The sequence below is a fragment of the Microcaecilia unicolor genome, chromosome 13, assembly GCF_901765095.1.
Source record: "Microcaecilia unicolor chromosome 13, aMicUni1.1, whole genome shotgun sequence".
NCBI classification, from domain to species: Eukaryota; Metazoa; Chordata; class Amphibia; order Gymnophiona; family Siphonopidae; genus Microcaecilia; species Microcaecilia unicolor.
Window position 1 is genome coordinate 65552628 of NC_044043.1, and position 23004 is coordinate 65575631.

General features: G+C 45.2%; 1 protein-coding gene across 1 annotated transcript; it reads right to left on the bottom strand.

Moving 5' to 3' along the window:
- Positions 1-1795: 1795 nt before the first annotated feature.
- On the bottom strand, positions 1796-22015 carry LOC115482567 (centromere protein S-like). The gene is made up of 5 exons (XM_030222459.1): positions 21924-22015; positions 16315-16438; positions 14334-14367; positions 3321-3387; positions 1796-2309 (listed from the first exon to the last, which is right to left on the bottom strand). Exons 1-5 carry the CDS (start codon positions 21933-21935, stop codon positions 2151-2153), a joined length of 396 nt encoding a protein of 131 aa, XP_030078319.1. The 5' UTR covers positions 21936-22015; the 3' UTR covers positions 1796-2150.
- Positions 22016-23004: the final 989 nt, after the last annotated feature.

Consider the following 23004-nt stretch of genomic DNA (forward strand, 5'->3'; position numbering starts at 1 on the left):
ATTAACGCAATACCATCTGTAATCATGTTAACCGGAAATGGCAACCACCATTACGGCAAATATAAGCCACATTGAGCCTGCAAATTGCTCAATGTGGGATACAAATGCTACAAATAAATAAATATAATGTGTATCAACTGTGTACATCACTTTGAATACTGTTTTTCCAGTAAGATGGTTTATAAATTATAAATAAATATAATGTGCATCTAATGTACAAAATTCTGTAGGCTACTTTGGCAAGTGTTTCAAGCAGCATTTAGGCCAGCGTCCACAGAAGAGGTTTTTGAACTGGTCTGAATTCTGCATCAGGTAATGTGTTTCATATCTGTTCTGCCAGCATTTCTTTTTTAAATCATACTTAATCTTTGTAAACTGAATTTTTATTCATGAGTGTTTTTGCTTATATAAGATAGATATCCCCTGCATTGATTACACATTGATTGCTTTTATTTTTCTTCATATTCCTTACTCAGGCCTCTGTTGTGTTTTCTTAGGAGTCTGTTTATCCACCCCTCCCTAAACTTCCGCGAAACCCCTTTCCACAGTGAGATGAATCGGGGTCCAAAGGAGTGCCTTTGGACACGGAGGTGTAGGGGGGGTGACAGAAGGCGCAATTCAAATCTAACTCCCATGACCTCGACTTTCTGTCTTTTAGGATCTAGATGAATCTTTGGCCATTTATGTTCCCACATAAAGTCTACATGAGTGAAAGATAATTTACTTATGTGTATAGTATTTATGTGAAACAGTTTGAAGAGAAGGAAGAGATTGAAACTGAGACTAGAGAAGTTAGTGATACAGGTAGTCTTTTATTCTCACCAAATGAATCTGCCAGCTGTTACACACATCAGTCAAATTCTGGGTTCAACAGACCGTAGCTTCGCCGTCATCCGACTCAAGTTGGGGAAGGACTCAGACTCTAGCTCAGATGCACAGTCCTTATAAAGCATTTGCAGTCCATACAACTCAATGGAGAAAGACTTTTTTTCTAATTTTTTTTTCATCTATGAATCATACTTAACCGCAGGTCAGGTGCCCACCTGCCCCTCCTTTCTGAGATTACTTAATAACGCCAATTTACGGACTTGTAAACATCTTTCCTAATATAGAGAGATCAGTTTCTTTGTATCTTGTGACTCTGGGAGCCATCTTATAAGGACAGACTCCATCTTATGAACCAAACTTTTTACCATTTCTGCCATTTACTCCTTCATCTTAACTCTTACACTGAATTTGAAAGTTGTACCAGGTTTCAATAAGACTCACCAAGCAGTCCTGCTCTTGCAGGCTCTCAGCTATAAGGCCATCATCTGATCTTCAGGCCTAGTCAGTGTTTTTCAGCAGTTTAAGCTATATAACTCGGCCCACCACTATTCCAGTGGATGGGTCTCAAGCTGGGACACATATTAACAGTTGTAACCTGTTGTATTCATTTGTCAGACTAGTTATGATCTTAGGATACCATATGATCCAATTTGAATTACTGTCCCAAAGTATTGATAACCTTATTTTCTTTAGGAAGTTATATTTAAGAACGTAAAAATGGTCACGCTGGGTCAGACCACTGGTCCATTTCACCCAGCATCTTGTCAGGAGAATAGTGTCACAATTATTAGTAACACCCAACAGACCTCAGCAACAGATCTGTGTGTTTACTTCAGAGCTTTCTGCAGTGCTTGAACACAATTTGGAACTGATGATAGAAACCAGCACAAACCAGAGCTCACACCCCAACCCCACAGCTGCAATGACTTTTCAGTGGCTCTGACTGTTACAAGCCATAACCAAAACCTTAGCAGGAAAAACATTTTTTTTATTCAAACAGGTGAACTTTTACATTGTGGTTAACACAGCAGCTATTGTCATTTTTGTACACAAATAAATTTTGGAAGCTCCCCGTTAGTGCACACCATATGTCTCCCTGTTCAAATCCTACATCTGTCAATAAGAGTCAGGGAACTCTTCTGCAGCTGTCAAGAGGGTTGGGAAAGTAAGGGTCAGCTTTCACTCTCCCTCACCACCATTGTTTTTCAGAATTGAAGCAGTAGGATGTCATCTAGGTGACAACCATGAAAACAAGTGTTGCATGGGGAGTCTTACTGCTCTGCATGGAGGGAAGGAAGGAAAGATTGTCCTGTCTGATAAGCTCATGTGTTGAGTTCCTCACTGACTGCCATCATGGGTTGCACCTGTGCTTCAGATGTTTTTCTTCCCTTTGATGCAGCCATATTTTTTTTTCTCTTCTTCTCTTTCTGCTCCTGGTTACTGGATGCAAGTTCCTCACTTTTTTGGGTGATATAATTTAGCTTAGAAAAAAAAATAAATCACAATTTCAGTATGGCAAATGCCCTGGAAGATCTTTACACAGTAATCATTCTTTTCTCTACTCTGTTATTATCCGGAAACCATCAAGAATGGCTAATAGCACAAATTCTTCAAGACCTAAGAACTGATTGCACAGGTGTACTTATGAGGTAGAGGTATTTCTAGATTTGGCTCAGTTAGAACTGAAAGAACTAATTCAGCCCCCGCCACCTCGTATGCAGCAAGAGTCCAGGCCAAAAATCAATCCCAGGACCAATATCAGTGAGATCACTGTAAAGCACCTGCAAATGGCTTCAGCATGCATACTGGTAGTCTCTGTGTTTGTACTACTTATAGCCACAGGAAGCACTGGATATACTAGTAATGAAAAGGTTCAGGTATATATCATATCCAAAGTAAAAACCTCTCCCATGGCCAGGCCAATGGCTCCTTGGGAAAGCCGTGTTACCCTCCAGTGCCCAAGTTACAAAATGCAACTGTACATTCTTAGGCATGGAAGTACCTACTGTACCTGAACACAATTTGGAAAGGTAATGAAATCTAAAATCCAACTCCAAACTGAAAAAACAGAGATGTACGAAATAAAGTTTCTTTGCCATATCAACATTTAAACCCTGTTATTTGATAAAATGATATAGGCAAAACATAGCCGAGGAAAATTGTTAAACTGAACAGTGTGTGGGAGTGAGAGGGGCTCCTGAGTGATTTCCACAGAAAGAAAAACAAATTAGAACTATATCTTCCTCATCTTTTTGCAGGAGTAACAAAGTAAAAGCTGGAGAGGTGATTTCTGACTAAATGATTAAAAAAATTTACAAGGAAGACAGGAACAGAACATCAAAACCATATTGCATTTGTCCTTGTAAAGCCTAGCCACTAAAGAAATTGGTTCTTGACTGAAGGGAAAAATTTAGATCGTAGTGGCTGGAGGAGCCAATGTGATTTGGGAAAGAGGGAATCTTGCCGATATCGATATGAAGAATTTCTCTTACCAGAGATCGACTTCTTCGGGCTAAAAGCTTTACATCCTCTGTGTTAATTGTGCTCCGCTTTGCGTGTCTGGGGATGGAAGAAAAAGAGGACAATACAAAGCCAGACTCCTGAAAGTTTATTCTGCTGGTTTACAGCCCCTTCCAACTCATTACCCAGGCACTGCAATGACAGTCCTTTGGACAGGAATCATGCAGCTCAGCTCTCACTGAAAGCCCAGTTAGAATTTTATTGTACCATTGACTACAGGTGTTCCTCGTGGAAATGAATTCTTAGGTCAACTGTGTCTCACTTCCCAAGTACAGAACAGCACAGGTTCAAGCCTTGATGCACTGTAAACACACAGTTTTCTAATTTTAAGCCTTGATAAAGAATTAATGAGGTGTATAGAAAATTATAATCTATGCAATTAGTAATGTAACTTTTCTAGATCTTTTGAAGTTAATAACAATTTATCCAAATATCTGCTATTTGAATTTGCATCCATTAGATGGCACCACAGACTAAGGTAAAATTATGTATAATCATACCTGATAATTTTCTTTCCATTAATCATAGCTGATCAATCCATAGACTGGTGGGTTGTGTCCATCTACCAGCAGGTGGAGATAGAGAGCAAACTTTTGCCTCCCTATATGTGGTCATGTGCTGCCGGAAACTCCTCAGTATGTCGATATCAAAGCTCCATCCGCAGGACTCAGCACTTAGAGAATTACACCCACGAAGGGACACTCTGCCCAGCTCACCACCGCCGAAACGGGGGAGGGGAATTAACCCAGCTCATCCCCACACAAGTGGGGGAGGGGAATCCGTCCAGCTCATCCCCGCGGAGCGGGGGAGGGACACCACACCCGCCGATGCGGGGGGATCTGGCTTATCCTGCAACCGCAACCGCGGGAGGAGCTGACTGACCCTAACACCGCCGAAGCGGGAGGGGTACAAAGCTGCCCTACAGCCGCACGAAGCGGGAGGGAGTGCCGGCAGAATTTATGTCTCAATCCAGCCCCGTAAAACGGAGGGGAGAGGAATGCAGCAGCTCACTGTAACACAAAGTCGTCTCAACTCTTGAAGAATCCAAGTGAAAGAAGAACTTGAACACGAAGTCCTCCTGAAGTAACTGAAGGCTAAACTTGAACCTAAAATTCAACCAGAATATAAACAGTACAGATATCTGGGAGGGGCTATGGATTGATCAGCTATGATTAATGGAAAGAAAATTATCAGGTATGATTATACATAATTTTACCTTCCATATCATCAAGCTGATCAATCCATAGACTGGTGGGATGTACCGAAGCAGTACTCACCCAGGGCGGGACATAGAAATCCCTGACCTCAACACTGAAGCTCCAAACCGGGCCTCCGCCCGTGCAGCCACAGTCAAACGGTAATGCTTGGAGAATGTATGAGCCGAAGCCCACGTTGCCGCCTTGCATATCTCTTCCAAGGAGACGGATCCGGCCTCTGCCATCCAGGCCGCCTGAGCTCTCGTGGAGTGAGCCTTCAGCTGGATAGGCGGCACCTTCCCCGCGGCCACATAAGCCGCTGCAATGGCTTCCTGGACCCATCTTGCCACTGTAGGCTTAGCAGCCTGCAGACCCTTACGAGGACCTGCAAACAGGACAAACAGATGATCCGATTTCCGGAAATCATTGGTCACTTCCAAGTAACTGATGATGACTCGTCTCACATCCAGATATTCAAGAGCGGAGTACTCCTCTGGGTAGTCCTCCCTACGAAAGGAAGGGAGACAGAGCTGCTGATTCACATGGAAGCGAGAACCAATCTTGGGCAGGAAGGAAGGCACTGTGCGAATAGTCACTCCTGCCTCAGTGCACTGCAGAAAAGGCTCTCGACATGAGAGCGCCTGGAGCTCGGAAACTCTTCTGTCTGAAGTGATAGCCACCAAAAAGACTGCTTTCAACGTCAGGTCTTTCAGAGATGCCCTCGACAAGGGTTCCAAAGGCGGCTTCTGCAATGCTCTTAGCACCAGGTTGAGATTCCACGCAGGCACCACTGAGTGCAGAGGAGGGCGCAGGTGATTAGCTCCCTTGAGAAAGCGCACCACATCTGGCTGCGAAGCCAGGGAAGCACCCTTCAGGCGGCCCCTGAAGCAAGCCAGAGCCGCTACCTGGACTTTAAGGGAACTGAGCGACAGGCCTTTCTCCAAACCTTCTTGCAGGAACGCCAACACTGAAGAAATTGGAGCAGTGAAGGGAGAAAGTGAGCCTGCTTCACACCATGCTGCAAAGATACGCCAAACCCTGGCGTAAGCAGTAGAAGTAGAGCGCTTCCTCGCTCTCAGCATAGTGGCGATGACCTTGTCTGAGAAGCCCTTCTTCCTCAGACGCTGCCGCTCAATAGCCAGGCCGTAAGACCAAAGGGAGAGGGATCCTCCATCACCACGGGACCCTGATGTAACAGGCCCTGCTCCACTGACAGCCGCAGAGGATCGTCGACTGAGAGCCTGAACAAGTCCGCATACCAGGGACGTCTGGGCCAATCCGGACCCACCAGGATTACCCTGCCGGGATGCTTTGCCACCCGGTCTAGCACCCTGCCCAACATGGGCCAGGGCGGGAACACATAGAGGAGCTCTTGTGTCGGCCACTGTTGGAGAAGAGCATCTACTCCCAGGGATCGAGGGTCCCGTCCTCTGCTGAAAAAGCGCGGCACTTGGCCATTGGCCGATGACGCCATCAGATCTAGGCTCGGCTGGCCCCAGCGCTTCGTGATGTCCAAGAACGCCTGAGCAGATAGTTGCCACTCTCCGGGCTCCAAGGTATGGCGACTGAGAAAGTCCGCCTTGACATTCATGACTCCGGCAATGTGGGCCGCTGAAAGCTGCTCCAGGTTCGCTTCCGCCCACTGGCAAAGACTCATAGCCTCCTTGGCTAGAGGGGCGCTCTGGTACCTCCCTGGCGGTTGAGATAGGCCACAGCCGTGGCATTGTCCGACAGGACCCGTACAGGCTTCAACACGAGTACCGGGATGAACTCCAATAACACCAAGCGAATGGCTCTGAGTTCCAGGAGGTTGATAGACCACTTGCCTCTGCAGGAGACTAGAGCCCCTGCGCTGTCCTTCCCAAGCAGTGGGCTCCCCAGCCCATCAAAGAGGCGTCTGTCGTGACGACAATCCACTCCGGGGTCACCAGAGGCAATCCTGCAGACAACTTGTCTGTCTGCGTCCACCAGCTCAGCGCCTTGCGCACTGCTGGGTCCACGGGAAGGCGCACAGCATAATCCTCCGACATCGGAGTCCAGCGCAGCAGCAGAGATAGCTGTAGTGGTCTCATATGAGCCCTGGCCCAGGGCACTACTTCCATCGTGGCCGTCATAGAGCCCAACAGCTGCACGTAGTCCCAAGCCCGAATAGGAGAGGCTACTAGGAACTAGTCCACCTGAGCCTGAAGCTTGACAATCCGATTGTCTGGCAGGAACACTCTGCCCACTTGGGTGTCGAATCGAACTCCCAGATACACCAGGGACTGAGTCGGGCGCAGCTGGCTCTTCTTCCAGTTGATGATCCATCCCAGGGAGCTCAAAAGAGCAACTACCCGGTCCATAGCTTTGCCGCACTCTGCATAAGAGGGGGCTCGGATCAACCAGTCGTCCAGATAAGGATGGACTTGTACTCCTTCCTTTAGCAGGAAGGCCGCTATGACCCCCATTACTTTGGAAAAGGTCCGCGGAGCAGTAGCCAACCCGAAAGGGAGGGCTCTGAACTGGAAGTGTCGTCTCAGGACTGTAAAACGCAGAAAGCGTTGGAGAGGAGGCCAGATGGGAATATGCAGGTACGCTTCCTTGATGTCCAAGGAAGCCAAGAACTCTCCTGCCTTCACTGCCGCTATAACAGAGCGGAGAGTCTCCATGCGAAAGTGCCTCACTTTCCAGGCCCGATTGACCCCTTTGAGGTCGAGGATAGGCCGGACAGAACCTCCTTTCTTTGGAACCACAAAGTAAATGGAGTAACGTCCCTTGCCAATCTGATTTTTTGGCACCGGAACGACCGCACCCAGGCGGATCAGGTTGTCCAAGGTCTGCTGCACTACCACAGCTTGACCGGAGACTTGCAGGGAGAGAGTACAAACCCGTCTCTTAAGGGTTGGCAGAACTCTAGTTTGTAGCCGTCTCTGATGACTTCCAGCACCCACGCGTCTGAAGTTATAGTGATCCACTCGCCCAGAAACGAGGACAGCCGTCCTCCAATCTGCACTGGGGCGTGGACCAAGGCCCCGTCATTGGGTACGAGACCCTGGGGGAGGACCGGAGGGAGCACCTCCGGGACGGCGGTCTCTGCGAAAGGAATGCTGCTTGGGGGAGAAATTCCTCTTGAAGGAAGAGGGGGCAGAGGAACCCGACTTGCCCGGGCGGTATGGAGGTATCGGGACGAGTACTAACCCGAGCCCTGACCTCTGGTAATTTCTTGCCCTTAGACGTGCCGAGATCGGTCACGATTTTGTCCAGCTCGACCCCAAAGAGCAACTTGCCTTTAAAAGGCAATCTAGCCAGGCGGGATTTAGAGGCGTGGTCAGCAGACCAATGTTTCAGCCAAAGCCACCGCCGCGCAGAGACTGTCTGAGCCATGCCTTTAGCTGAGGCTCTCCAGACATCATACAGCAAGTCTGCCAAATAGGCTAAGCCCGATTCCAGGGCCGGCCAATCAGCCCTCAAGGAATGATCCGAGGGGGAAGCCCGCTGCACCATAGTCCGGCACGCCCTGGCCACATAGGAGCCGCAAACTGAGGCCTGCAAACTTAAAGCAGCTGCCTCCAAGGACGACCTTAAGGCCGCCTCCAATCTTCTGTCTTGGGCGTCCTTTAGGGCCGTGCCACCTTCCACCGGCAACGCCGTTTTCTTAGTCACCGCAGTGATTAAAGAATCCACGGTAGGCCACAGATAGGCCTCACGTTCACTCACAGCCAAAGGATAGAGGCGGGACATAGCCCTAGCCACTTTAAGGCTCGTTTCCGGGACATCCCATTGAGCCGTAATTAAGGTGTGCATGGCATCATGCACGTGGAAGGTTCTAGGTGGGCGCTTCGTCCCCAGCATAATGGCAGAGCCAACAGGGGCTGAGGGAGAGACGTCCTCCGGAGAGGAAATCTTCAAAGTGTCCATGGCCTGTAACAACAGGTTGGGCAAATCCTCTGGGCTAAAAAGCCGCGCTGCAGAGGGGTCATCCGCTCCATCCGAGCGGGGATCTATCTCCTCCAAGGAATCCGCAAAGGATCGTTGGGAGACCTCAGACACGCTGCCCTCATCTACATCGGAGGAGACAAAAGTCCTCCAAGGCCTGGAAATCAACCAGAGGGCGTTTACCTCTGGGAACCTCAACCTCTTTATCAGAAGAGGGAGCAGGGGCAGCGTTTTGCATGAGGAAAGCCTGATGCAGCAGCAAAACAAACTCGGGGGAGAAACCCCCCAGACTGTGCACTTCCGCAGCCTGGGCAACAGCCCTAGACGCACTCTCAACCGGCGCTCGCAATAGCGGGGGAGAGACATGCTGCGCATCCAAAATGGCGTCCGGTGCGAAACTCCGTGAAGGAGCCGCGCGGGAAGAACGGCGCTTAACTTTAGCCGCTTTTGTGCCGTCGCCCAAATTAAGGGCGTTCATGGCATTAATGTCTCCAACCTCAAGGGCGGCCCCAAAGAAGCCGTCCGAGCCGCGTGGCCGGCCAAGATGGCGGAGGCGAGGAGCGGGGGATGGGCGTTTATGGCGGGGAAAAACCGCCACGCCGGAGGAACGACCGGGACATTCATCGGTCACTAAACTATCACCCATCAAGGGCGAATCAGGTTGTAAAACCCCCGCATCCCCTCTAGAAGCGCTCCAGCGATCCGGGGAGCGACCCTTGCGCCCTCGCCCTCCGACGCCATTGCCACGAGGAGAAGAATCGGGGAACCCCCTGCCCGCTATAAAAAGGTAAAATTACCTGCTTGCCGCTCCGAGCTGTAACGAACTGGTGTCCCAGTGAGTAGCTGCAATGAACGTTTAAAGAAACGTCGAATTAAACGCCTTTAAAGACGTTTAAAATTTTTTTTTTTTTTTTTTTTTTAAACGGAGCCAGCGGGAGGGGGGAGAAAAGGAGGGACCTGGCACCACCAGGTTTGCACTTGCTCAAAAGAGCCCTCAACCCCAGGCCTCAACAAAACCTAAGGATTAGGCTTGGAGGCCTAGCCAGAGCTGCTGCTGTGTGTGACCACCACCTGCTGAGATAGAGAACATACTGAGGAGTTTCCGGCAGCACATGACCACATATAGGGAGGCAAAAGTTTGCTCTCTATCTCCACCTGCTGGTAGATGGACACAACCCACCAGTCTATGGATTGATCAGCTTGATGATATGGAAATAAATAATTTCCAAACAATCTTAGATAAATTAGTGGTGTTACCAGATATATTTATATATTTTATAGTGCTGGACCAAAGTTTTGGAATGCACTGCTCTCCTCTCCAAGATCAATGAGGAACCTGTTGACCTTTAAAAAGTCTTTGAAGACTGTTTTATTCCAGCATGCCTTTGGTGAAAATTTGAATATAAGACGTTAGATATTTGGCTTATTTTAAGCTTTTTCTAATATTTTGATTATGTCCAGTATGTTGTTTTTGTGACACTATTCTGTATGTTTTTTTCTGTTCTCTGCCGAGAATTGTAGATTGAGCAAATTAAAACATTTGTGTATAAATAAAAAAGGACAAAGCTAATCCATTAGCTTACCACCAGGTATGTAACTTAGACAGATGATCAAAACGCCGCGCTGTTCCAAACAGCACTCCAAAAATAGAGCTGGAACAGCACAGGGCGTTATTAGACCTATGATCAGAGATAATTGCATGCAAATTTAAGCACGCAATTCTCTCTGATCATGGGGTAGAAGTGCGGGAGAATTGTGCCTGAGCATGCGCTCAGCACAATCCTCCTGCATTTGTTTGACAGGTCTGGGCTGTCAAAAGCCCAAACCTGTCAAACACAGGGGCTGGAGGTTCAGTGGGCGACCAACAGCCTCTAGCGCCGGTGTTGCTTCTGATCATCCCCGTTAGAGAATTTGTTTCATATTGTGTAGAGACAAATTTCCTTTTTGCTTCTGCTATCTTACCTTTCTTTCTATAAACATAAGTGGAGTACAAACAACGTACATAGGGGCCGATATTCAGACCGCAGTGGCAAACCCAGAAATTTGATTCCGAACCATATCCGGTGACTGGCACTGAATTTCCAGGGGTTTTTTTTGGTCGCTATGAACATAGCCAGTTAAGCCAATATTCAATGTGGGTCTATCTAGCCATTAAGCTTAGCTGGTCAGCTGACAAATATTGGCACTAACTGGCTATGTCACGCAGCATAACCAGAGACCGGGCTAGCTGCTAAGACTAATATTCAGCCGAGATAGCCGGCTATCTTGTGCTGAACATTAGCACTTAGCTGACTTAAGGTTAGTTAGCCAACCGGGAGCCTTTCCTGGCCAGTTAAATAGCACTGAATATCAGGCGGATAATCTTTAAAATACATAATATCATAGCTAAACAAACATAGTAACATAGTAAATGACAACTGATAAAGACCTGAACAGTCCATCCAGTCTGCCCAACAAGATAAATTCATTTTACACGGTATGTGATACCCGAGTTTGATTTGTCCTTGCCATTCTCAGGGCACAGACTGTAGAAGTCTGCCCAGCAAACAAAACACTAAAAATACAAATTCTACAAAATAAACTTTTCATCATAACACATCATTCTCCTCTGCCCATCCCTTCTTTAAATCAAATTCACATGCCTACCTGCTAATTTAAATTTTACATTAAATAAGCTCTGACAAACACATAATGCGTTAAGTTTTTTTTTAAAACTGCATTGCATGTGTAGTAGTTCTAATATTCATCGGAAGCAAATTCCAGAACATTGGACCTACTACAGAGAAAGAACTCGTACATGTTTTCTCAAAGTGCATCCTTCGCAATGCTGGGACAGACCAGCTATATTGACAAGTTCCTACAATAAAGAACACACTAATTATTCTAAAATGACCTGACCATCTCCTTGTGATATCTTAGAGAGGAGGATTTACAGTGAAACTACAGGGATTTCAGATATTTACATATATCTACCAAAATCATATGAGCAGCCCTGAATTTTACTCCAATAATAGAAGAGAGCCACCACTTGTACCCTAAGAAAATTGAATGCTAAACCCTGCTCAAGCCCTCTGTACAGAAAGGCCAGCATTTCCAATATTTAACAAGCCAAACAAGGAGAAAGCTGCTGCCCTGAACACCAGCTCTCAAACAACTTCCAAATCCAAATCTATGCCAAAGAAATGGACTTGCTGCAAACCTGAAATGGCACTTCTCAAGGGCCAGGCCGTAAGTCAGAAAGGATAGGGGCCTTCTATCAGGACTGGACTCTTGTCACAGAAGACCTCAAGACCAAGGAGGGGCAGAGGCAGGAGACGCATCTTGTCACAGAAGACCTCAAGACCAAGGAGGGGCAGAGGCAGGAGACGCAGCAGATCAACATAATATGGATAGCAAGGCCAATCAAGGGCCACCAGAATCACCAAGAACGGATGGCTAGAGAGCCCAATTTATCAACCTGCCCACCAATAGCCAGGGTGGGAACACATACGTTGGTTCCAGGCTGGGCGAGGGTTGCACCAGCGCATTGATCTCCTCTGTGCTAGGATCCCTGTACCTGCAGAGGCAAGCGTGTTTTGCCCGGAGGCCATGAGATTGAAGCAGGCTGGACCCCAATATTCCACCAGTTGTTGGAAGGCATGCAGACTCAGCTCCTGTTCCCCTGGATTCAAGGAATGTCAGCTCAGAAAGTCTGATTGTACAATGGATGTCCCTGCTATGTGGGCAGCTGACAGAATTAAAAGGTAGCTCTCTGCCCACTGGCACAGACACACTACCTTCAGAACAGCTGAGCCCCTCTGCTCATTGATACAGGCTACCACCATGGCATTATCTGATAGCAAAAAAACATTTTCCCTCCAGGAAAGAATGGAAATACAGGAGCACTAAGCAGATAGCCCTTGTCTCTAGATGGCTGATGATCCAGTCCTCCTCCCAAGGTGACCACTTGTCCTGGATCCATCTTTCATGACAAAAGCCCCCAGCCAAACAGACTGGCATCCATGGTCATCATCATCCACTCAGGGGGATCCAGGAAGCTCCACCACACCAGTTTCCCCAGAAGAAACCTCAACAGCAGGGAGGTGAACCTCTAAATCCTGGCGTATGGAGACCTTCTGGACAGAAGAGCCTTCTGAAGCTACCATTTTTGGCCCTCATCCACAGGACTACCTCAAGGCTTGCCTTATTAGATCATGAAGGAGCAAAAGGGCACTCAGGGAGGACAAGACAATAGCGGACAGAATGAATTAATTCTTTGCTTTGGTCTTTACGGAAGATAATGCAAGAGATCTATCTGTACCAGAAATGGTTTTCAAGGGTAATGATGCAGAAGAACTGAAAGAAATCTTGGTGAACCTGGAAGACATACCGAGCCAAATCAACAAATTATAGATTAGTAAATCACCTGGACTGGATGGCATGCATCCATCCAAGGGTACTCAAACATTAAATCAGCTGTTAGTAATCTGTAACCTGTCGTTAAAATGGTCCACAGTACCTGAAGACTAGAGGGTGGCCAATGTAACGCCAATTTTTAAAAAGGGTTCTGGGGTGATCCGGGAAATTACAAACCGGAAAGCCTGATGTTAGTGCCAGGTAAAATAGTGGGAACTATTATAAAGAATAAAATGATGGAACACATAGGGTACACAAAGGCAATAAAAAATAATGCTGAAGCACTGGGAAGATGAAAACAAGATGCAAAACAGAACTTGCACATTCGGTGGATGTTGAAGATGGAGAAGCGGGTCTGAGTCAGCGCAGGAGCCCCCCGCACATGCTCAGAGGCTTCTAATTAAGACTTCTCTGAGCTGAGATAATGCCAGCATGCAAAGCTCCGTCAGATGACGTCAGAGTGTGTCTGCATTCCCTTGCCTTGTCTCTGGAGAATGTCCTTTCATGGCAGCTTAAGAAATCCTAGGATAAACAGAAGATCCCTAGTTGCGAATGCATGCAAAGTGGTCAACCCAGGACGGGATCAACTATATCTGATGAATCTGAAGTCAACTGACAATCATAGTTTTGCACAGGTGAACAGAAAGACACAATGACAATCATCAAGAAACAATACAAGTAAATAAAAGTGTAGATCTGTGACCCTTCTCTCTGCAACATGAAATGGTTGGTAAAATTAGAGATATATTATGTACTTCCCAGCAGTCACATGCAAACACACAGCTATATACATTCTACACACTACTCAAGAAGAGTTTTTTCAAATGGAATACATTTTTGCAAGGAGTAATCTGGCTAAGGACCAGGTCCGTTCCTTAACAAAAAGGGATTCAACAGCTATGGAGTGATATTAGTCATTTAACAAAGCGCTTCTTAAATGCAGCTCTCAGTCTCAGAGACAATAGCAGTCACATGTCATTACATGGCTCTAAGTGAACCAGCAAAGCGTAAGCCACCTGTGGTGCTCATTTTAGGGCTGAAAGAAAACGCCTACTTTTGCCCTCCTTCAGTACCCTATTTACTTGGAACAAGTCAGGCAAATGAAAGCTTTGCACAGCCATTATCCTTCCACCTGCATAGAATTACATTAAACACAACACAATAAACAAACCCCTTTCTGAGGGCAGAAACAGGCAAGGGGTGGGTTTTTTTTTGCCTCATTTTCAATCCATAATGGGTTTTTTTTCTTTATTTCCTAAAAATTATGAAGCTGACTCAGACTGAAGGTGAGAAGCAAAAAACAGCCATTAGCCTCAACAGGCGAATGTTCAACAAACTGGGGAGAATGTTGGGGCACGTGATATCCAACACAGACCGAAGAGGTAAAAAAGCATCCAACGCACAAAAGCCACCATCTCAGAAAATGCTGAGAAGGACGTGGCTCTTGCACTGTGAAGAGCTGCCAAAGGACCCACTCACCTTGCAAACATTTCGAGGTCTTTTGCAAAAATCTCTGAAAGAAAAAAAAAAACCACAAGTCATTTTACTGCTCCTCAGGTATATGAAAACAGAAAATGCTTCTGTATGGGAGTAAGCCCAATACTGATTTCAAAGAAAAGCAGATACTTTTCCGATTCAAATTTATTATTGAAAATCATTGTAAAAAGAGTATATAAAAACAGCTGTACTTATTATGAAAGCACCTATTTTGTATTCAAAGTAATACACACCACACTTATGTTCCAAATGGGCAGAAAACCCTTTCAAACAGAGAAGTGCCCCACTATGGAGACAGATGCTAAACCTCAGCACCAATGCATGAAGTGGCAGCAGTCTCTGCAGATATTTCTTTTTTTTTGCCCCCTTTCCATTTAATTTTTTCTTTATCCTGAGGACAGTCCCCAGCAGTAGAATCTTAGAGGTGTGATGCAAAATCCAGCCCTTGTGCCTGGAAATTAATCAGTACTTGCAGAATCACTGCAGAGGCAGCAGGGAGTCTCCCTTTTTCTCTCATCCCCATGATATTCTCTTCCTTAACTCCTTCACATCAAATACCTCAGTTGAAGAATTACTATATTTGTATTTGTCAAAATACATTCACATTTATGTAAAATGTTCTAACTCTTATGCCAGAATCTACCCCCAAGTTGATGGAGGAACCAAGAGGCTGTGGCTACATTCTACGGAATTTCTTTGCTAGGAACAGAGCAGAACTGATATCAGCACGACCACAGCTTCTGGTTTCCTGTGGCAGTTCAGGGGGTCATTCTGTGGCACATTCGCATCATTTATAATACTTTTGGGAAGGAAATTTTAAAGAATTATTTAGCCAGGTAAATAGACTGTAATTACCTACCCTTTCTTCAAGCAAAGATCTGCACGAAGTTCAACAACGCACATACCCAGAGACAAAGGGCAGAGTTACACTGGGGCATAGTTTTGCATTTTCAAAACTCTGTGTAAAAATACCAGCCAAAAAAAATGGGGGGGGGGGGGGGGGGGGGCACAAACACTTATTCCCTCCTGGGCAATATTTAAAGGGAAAACTTTCCTTCTGAGAACTGATGCAAAGCCCACAAAAAAGGTACACAGACTTACAGCTACATGTGAAGCTTGGAAGATTGCCCAATATAAATGCAAAGCAGTTTGATGGGGGAGAGGGGGAAATCAGCATATTTGGATGTGGGATGAATGAGAAGGCATCTTGAAGATGGGGAGAAGGGTACAGAAGAGCAGGAAAATTAGGGCTAGCAAGGGGGAAGAGTAAGGCAGACAGACTGGTGGGTGAAAAGGGAGAAGAGGACAGATGTGGGTGGAGATGTCCTTTTCTTTGGTTTTCTTCCCTTATAATCTGGTCCATTCACCCTCCCCCATCACATCCTTTTCTTTCTCACACAGAAGAGGAAAAAGTGCTCATTCTTATACTATAGTACAGTAGCCATACTTCCTATTTCTTGTGATGCTCTCTGTCCTTTTACTTAGAATGTGATGGTAAAGCAGCAGCTTTTCTACAGCAGTTAGAAACCATCAGACTGCATAAGAACAGCCATGCCAAGTCCAACTAATGATTATCCAATAGCAGTTAATGCAGATCACTTGGAAGCATCCAGCATATCCTAACATCAATTACGTCAGATTTTGATTGACATCACCTTCCATGAAAGCCCTATTTCCCTTGATAAACAAAAAACAATTTCGTCTCAAAAGGGATCGAAATGTTTCAAAATGTGTTTGCCAAAACAAAGTAACAATCAGGTTTGAAAATCAAAATTAACGTCTCTGCACAAAAGTACTGTGATCAGGCACTTCAAGGCTGTCTATCTCTCAGTAAAGCTGTCAGCAATGAGGAGCTTTTATAATTGTGTTTCTGAAATCATGCCTCAATACCCGATGATCATCATCTGTGATTTGGGGGGATGGATTTAGCACAAACAATGTAGACCTTTTAAGAAATCCATACCGCATTGGCTGAAAGTAATCTCCGAGACAGCTGCAATGGTCTGTTTGCTGAATTCAATCCCTTTTTCTTCAGCAACTTCCTGGCACAAACAGCCAACTGTGTAATGAACAGCAGCCTTCAGTCTCTGCAAAATAAAGGGAAGGAAACTGAACAACACATCTCAGTTAAGTAGTACTTAAAAAGACATTTCATGCATTCTCACTATCTCCTTCCACAGGTTCAATCGCTGCACCGTCTGCATGGTGGAAATCCCCCAGCAAGACTCACAGTTTTTTCTCTATTCCTTTCCTTCTCAGACACCCCGGGCACACGCAGCCCAACAGCTTTCCCTAACTCTCTCATTCTGAAACATCCCTTCCCATGTCCTTAAATTCCCACACCCTGCACACATACCCATAGTATTCTCTCAAATCCTCCTGGCACATACCTCCACCTCAAACATTCTCGTACAACTCCCAAGGCACTCACCCCAGCACAACTGTCTCAGACCTACTTCACATTGTTCTCAGTATCTCCACTGCACAATCACCCTATAGCTCTCTCTCAGTCCCCCATATATTCACTCCAGACCTCAGATTTTTCTCCTTAATTCTGCTGTGTCACTCCCCCAGTTTTTCCCCCACTCCCACATCTAATTTGAGCTTGGCCTGTCACCCTCCCCATGCAAACATATCTTGCCCTTACACAGTACAGAAACTACAGTGACTACACTGGTTAGCGATCTTCAATTCATTCAAGAAAGGGGAGAAATTGCTCTCCTTGTTTCTTTAGATTTATCAGCTGCATTTCACTTAGTACATAAGTACACAAGTAATGCCATACTGGGAAAAGACCAAGGGTCCATCGAGCCCAGCATCCTGTCCACGACAGCGGCCAATCCAGGCCAAGGGCACCTGGCAAGCTACCCAAACGTACAAACATTTTATACATGTTATTCCCGAAATTGTGGATTTTTCCCAAGTCCATTTAGTAGCGGTCTATGGATTTGTCCTTTAGGAAACCGTCCAACCCCTTTTTAAACTCTGCCAAGCTAACCACCTTTAGTGGATCATTCATTGCTTTTGGATCGTCTTCAGTTTATAGGTTTATCTGGTACAACTTTGCATGGTTCAAATCTTTCCTAACAACAATTTATTTTCTGTATCTACTACAAATGATATACGTCTCAGTTATAATTTATCGTGTGGTGTTCCATAGGGCTCAATTCTTTCACCACTGCTTTTCAATATTTTCCTCGGTCCTCTTGCAACACTACAAGATTACAATATTCGATTTTTAATTTACACCGACGATATACTTTTGATATACCCTACATCACCATATTTGATAGATTTAAAGCCCCTTTATAAGGCACTTTCTGCACTGTTTGGTTATCATCCCATAAACTTGTACTGAATCCAGCAAAAACAGTGGCATGCTAGATTACCAGTCCCTTTAGCACACTTTTGACTCAATTAGAATTTTTTGGACATATTATTGCTGTTGACTCTTTCCTTTATTTAGGAATTCAGATTGATTCAAAAATTTTACTTGAAAAGCAAGTTTCTAATATTGTGAAATCTGGCTTTTTTTTTTTTTTTTTATATTTGTTTATTGGTTTTTCAAAAATAAACAACCTCTACTGATACAAGCTTCTGATAAACTTATTACATCAACTACATACAAACAATGCAGATCGTACAGCTCATATGCTCATTTCTTTTCCCCTTCAATTCTTCCCCCCTCCCTCCCCCCCCCTCGGGTGTGCATCATCCTGCCTCATTCCACTCCTTTCCATTGTTCATATGCATCCCATACTTTTTGAAACTTTTGAAGCTGACCTTTTCGCAATGCCGTCAACTTTGACATTTGATACAGGTGATGTAACCCGCCCATCACCACCTGCATGGCTGGAGTCTCCTGCTGCTTCCAGGCCCGAGCGAGCGCTAATTTTGCTGCTCCTAAGACATGGATGACCAGCTTGTGACTATGTATGGGGCTCTTGCTAGGTCGTACATGCAGAAGACAACTCTCTGCCGTTTTCGGATAGCTAATCTCAGTCATTTCCTTCACCCTGTCCATGATCTCCGTCCAGAATTTTTGAACCTTTGGGCATTCCCACCATATATGCCAAAATGTGCCTTTCCCTCCACAGTCCCTCCAGCAATTTGTCGACATTTGTGGGCAGAATTTCTGTAGTCTAACTGGGGTATAGTACCACCAGTATAAGATCTTATACCCATTCTCTGCCATAGGCTGGGCAATGGAGGGCTTCAATAGGTGTCTATAGCTATGTGTCCACCACTCTTCCGTATAGTTACCCTGTAGTTCCTCCTCCCATTTTCTAGTATAGAATCCCAGTGGGGACGAGAGCAGAAGCAGAGCTCTATATATCCTCGTTATGCCACCCCTACCCCCTCCTTGTCTCATTGCCTTTTCCACCTCCGTCTCTGCCAACTCCAATTCATCCCTAGCTCTTTTAAGTATATAATTTCTGATGCAGTTATAATAAACTAAGTCCCTCTCCTCCAATCCGTACTCATCTTGCAACTCCTCAAATGACCTCATCTCTCCGTTGACCCAAATTTGCCCCAGTTGGTAAAGACCCCTCTTGGCCCAGATCTGAAATACCCTCTCCTCCCTCCCCAAGGGGAACCCTGGAGCATCTTGTATTGCCATCTGTTGGAAATATTCTCTTTCTGGGAAAGCCCGCTTTCTTAATTGAAGCCAGGTATGTAAGATGTGGCTCAAGCCCAACGGAACCCTCTCAATTATCTTTAAGAGTTCCTTTCTCGGTTTCCAGAGTGCGTCCCCTGTGTATCTAGTCCCCATCCATGCTCGCTCCCAGTGAAGCCACTTTTTGGTATTGGTCGGGTACCATTCTGCGCATACCCGCAGTTGCGCTGCCTGGTAGTAGAGAAAAAAATTTGGGACCCCCATGCCGCCTTTGTTCGGCCTTTGGTACATTACACTTCTTCGCACCCTGGGTGGCCGCTTCCTCCAAATATATGCAAAAACCTTTTTAGTCAACTGCTGGAAAAAGATACGCGGTATGGGAACTGGAAGCGCCATAAATAAATAAAGCAGCTTCGGCAGGAGCATCATTTTTACCGCATGTATTCTACCCAACCACGAAATCGTGAGGCCCTCCCACCTATCCAGTTCTTCAAAAAGCTCCCTGACCTTCTTAGGGAAGTTTTCTTGATATAAAAGCTCTATTCTTGGGGTAATCATAGCCCCAAGATACCTTATTGCCCTCGCTGCCCATTTAAATGGGTATAATTTCTGCAATTCCTGGGCCTCCCTCTGCGGAACCGTAAGATTAAGTATTTCGGACTTAGTGGTATTAATTTTAAAGCCCGAGAGCTCCCCATACTGCAAGATCACTTCTGTAACCCACTGTAGCGATTGTTTAGGCTGTGCCAAGGTCAGCAATACATCATCCGCAAACAGCATAATCTTGTGCTCCCTCTTACCTCTAACCACCCCCCGTATACTCTTGTGTTCTCTAATCCTCTGTGCTAATGGTTCAATGGATATTGCGAACAACAGGGGCGATACCGCACACCCCTGCCTCGTCCCCCTACCCAGCCCTATCGGCTCCGAATAAGCCCCATTTATCTTTATGATTGCCAGGGGATTAGTATAGAGCAAGCTGAACCATTTTAAGATTCTTCCCTCCAGTCCCATCTGAAATCTGGCTTTTTCTAGTTGCATCGCTTGCGTTCCATCTAACATTATTTAGACTTTAAATCCATGCACACCTTACTTCGTGCTTTCGTTATCTTCCATTTTGATTATTGCAACTATTTATGCAGGTCTTCCACAGTTCCAACTAAGTTGACTCCAGACCCTGCAAAATGCTGCAATTCATCTGTTGTTTAAAGCAAAACATTACAATCGCGTTACTCCTTTATTTCATGAACTTCATTGTTACCAGTTTTGTTTTCTTTTGACCTTTAAGACACTCTGTTCTGGTAGTCCTGCACATATTTCATGTTTGATTATTCCCTATACGCCACCTCGTTCTCTCCGCTTACTTGACACTAATCATTTGTGGCTCCCATCTCCTAAACAAGCACGATACGAGTCGACTCAGCATTCAGCATTTTATTTTTTAGTACCACATCTGCTGATACTAAAGGAAAAATTATCAGCGGGTAAGGCAAAATTTTACTATTGGAACTCTCCCTTCCAAAATTTAGAAAGCTTGTAAAGACTTGCTTCTTTCAACTGGCTTTTAAACGAATGCTGAATAATTATATCTCCTGATTTGGACTGCACACACCATGACCGACAATTTTTAACTGTGTTTTTGTGATCTTTGTTGTGTATTATTACTCCTTTTAACTTGTATTTGAATAATTGTTTTCTTTCCTATCAGAATGGCATTCCTTTCATGATTTTACGTTGATACTTTGTTAACCGCTTTCACCTATTGCTATGTAAAGGCATATATCAAGTTTTAAATAAACAAACAAAGGATGCCTTAATTGACACTTGTATTTATTTAATTTTTACTATTCTTTACCTTTTTCTTGCCCAAATCAATGTGCCAGAAAGTAGAGAGAAATGGATTGCTTATTCACAGAAGTCAAATTTTTAAAAACACCCGGGGTGCTAAACACAAAGTTACTACACATGCCTGGACACATTGACAGAGCTTGTCCCAAACTAGTATAACTCAAGCACCCATAGACTTGGCATATTTAAAGTCTTAATTAGTATAGTCAGTTGAAAAGTCACATTCTAGAAATATAACAGCATGGCTGCTGATGTTTGAGTTTTGAAGGACTTGCTGTGGATTAGGATACAAGACCCATATATGATAGCACCCTGAATTGTTATAACACTACTTACTATCTCACAGAGAGAAACCTGAGCAGGGCTGGCTTTGAGCACAAGGCGTTTAAACTAGTCATCCACCTAAGATAGCACAATTTTAGACACTGCACTGGTGCAGCTGCCAGCATCTCTGAACAAGACTTGGTGGTGGAGAGGAAAACGGTAACAGAATTCAAACATGCATGGGATAAACATAAAGGAATCCTGCTCAGAAGGAAGGGATCCCCAGAAGCTTAGCCAGTGGTGGGAGGCGGGACTGGTGGTTGGGAGGTGGGGATAGTGCTGGGCAGACTTATACGGTCTGTGCCCTGAAAAAGACAGGTACAAATCAAGGTAAGGTATACACAAAAAATGGCACATGTGAGTTTATCTTGTTGGGCAGACTGGGTGGACCGTGCAGGTCTTTTTCTGCAGTCATCTACTATGTTACTTAGAAGGGCCTCATTTTCAAAGCACTTGGCCTTACAAAGTTTCATAAGTTACTATGATACTTTATAAGTGTAAGTGCTTTGAAAATACCCTCTTAATTACTGCGGTACCTTGATCACCCACGGGGCTCAAAGACTGCTACGTCCTGCTGCCTCCTGCGAAATAAGCTCAGAGAAACCAGGACACAGTAGATCGTAAGCGTCATATGGATGCTGATGAAGGGCCCAGCCACTGTGGAGATCATTTTTTAATCTCGTTCTCCGGAAACAGCTACCCACGACACACATACAGAGAATACCAAGTCGCTCACGTTTGACAGTCCCCACACCCCCCTCCTCTCCCTCATCACAACCTACCTCCAAACTCATATCTGAATCGCCCGCGCTCAACCTCACAGTTTCCCGGAGCCCTGCCTCCCTCTGACGCTATTCTTTCTCCCTCGGCCACGTCCCGCCCACTTAGAAAAGGAAGTTGCGTTGAGGAGGCGGGGCTAACCCAAGGAGGTTAGGGATTAGATCACTGAGAACAGGAGACGGCATGACGTCAACAGGTTGAAGTTGTGTTATCTGGTTCCCGGCGTACACCCAAAACAAGGCAAAAAAAAACAAAAAACCAAAAACTTGCCAGTTGGTGCATTCACGTTGTCGTTATCATTGGTAGCATTTTTATTTTATCTCACATATTTTCAAAACCTGTCGGTTTGTGCAGCATACGGATGTACACAAAGTATCGGTTCCATTGGTTACAGTACTAATTTGTTCTAAATCGTAATCAGTGTGTCATTTGGAGGGGCTGGTTATATGGACTCCCTAGTAGGCGTTGTATTCGTGCATAGATGCTTTTGATGCAGGAATTACCACTATTGTTAGCAGAATCTGTGGTACTTCAGGAGTCAAACACCACACACCAGAATGAGAGAGAAATCTTTTTTATTTGCCAGCAAACAAAGTAGGACATCAGCGCTAGACCTCTTCTTCTCTTAGCTCTCTGTGTCTTAGCTCTTTCTCTCGTCTCTCTGTGTCTTGGCTCTCCTGTCTTGGTTCCTTCTCGTCTAACCTAAGCTGCTTCTGTTCTCATTTATATATTGTTCCTAAACCCCTCTAGCCCCCCTTTCTCACCAGATGGTAAGGAATAGATTGATTACCCTGTCTTGAACTAATTATCTCTACACATTTACTCAAAATATCAGTTACATAGGTTTCAGATATTTCCTAAACTGACCTATGACCTGGGGCCTCTCAAACTAGACAATGTGGCATCTATCTCCTGCATTTTATTATTATTAAATTCTCAGATTCCCAGCTAACTTCATAACTAGCTGGGTTCATTAAGGGGCTAATCTTGCTTAGCTATAATCAATCAAGGAGAAGAGTTGACTTTTCCTGACCTCTTTCACCTAGCTAGGACTGTGGATAATTCAAACCAGATGATGACCTC

Coding starts and splice junctions, on each gene's coding strand:
- LOC115482567 (XM_030222459.1), bottom strand. Junction 14,368..16,314: donor GATTACTTTCAGCCAATGCG/GTATGGATTTCT, acceptor TTTTTCTTTCAG/AGATTTTTGCAAAAGACCTC. Junction 3,388..14,333: donor GACCTCGAAATGTTTGCAAG/GTGAGTGGGTCC, acceptor TTCCATCCCCAG/ACACGCAAAGCGGAGCACAA.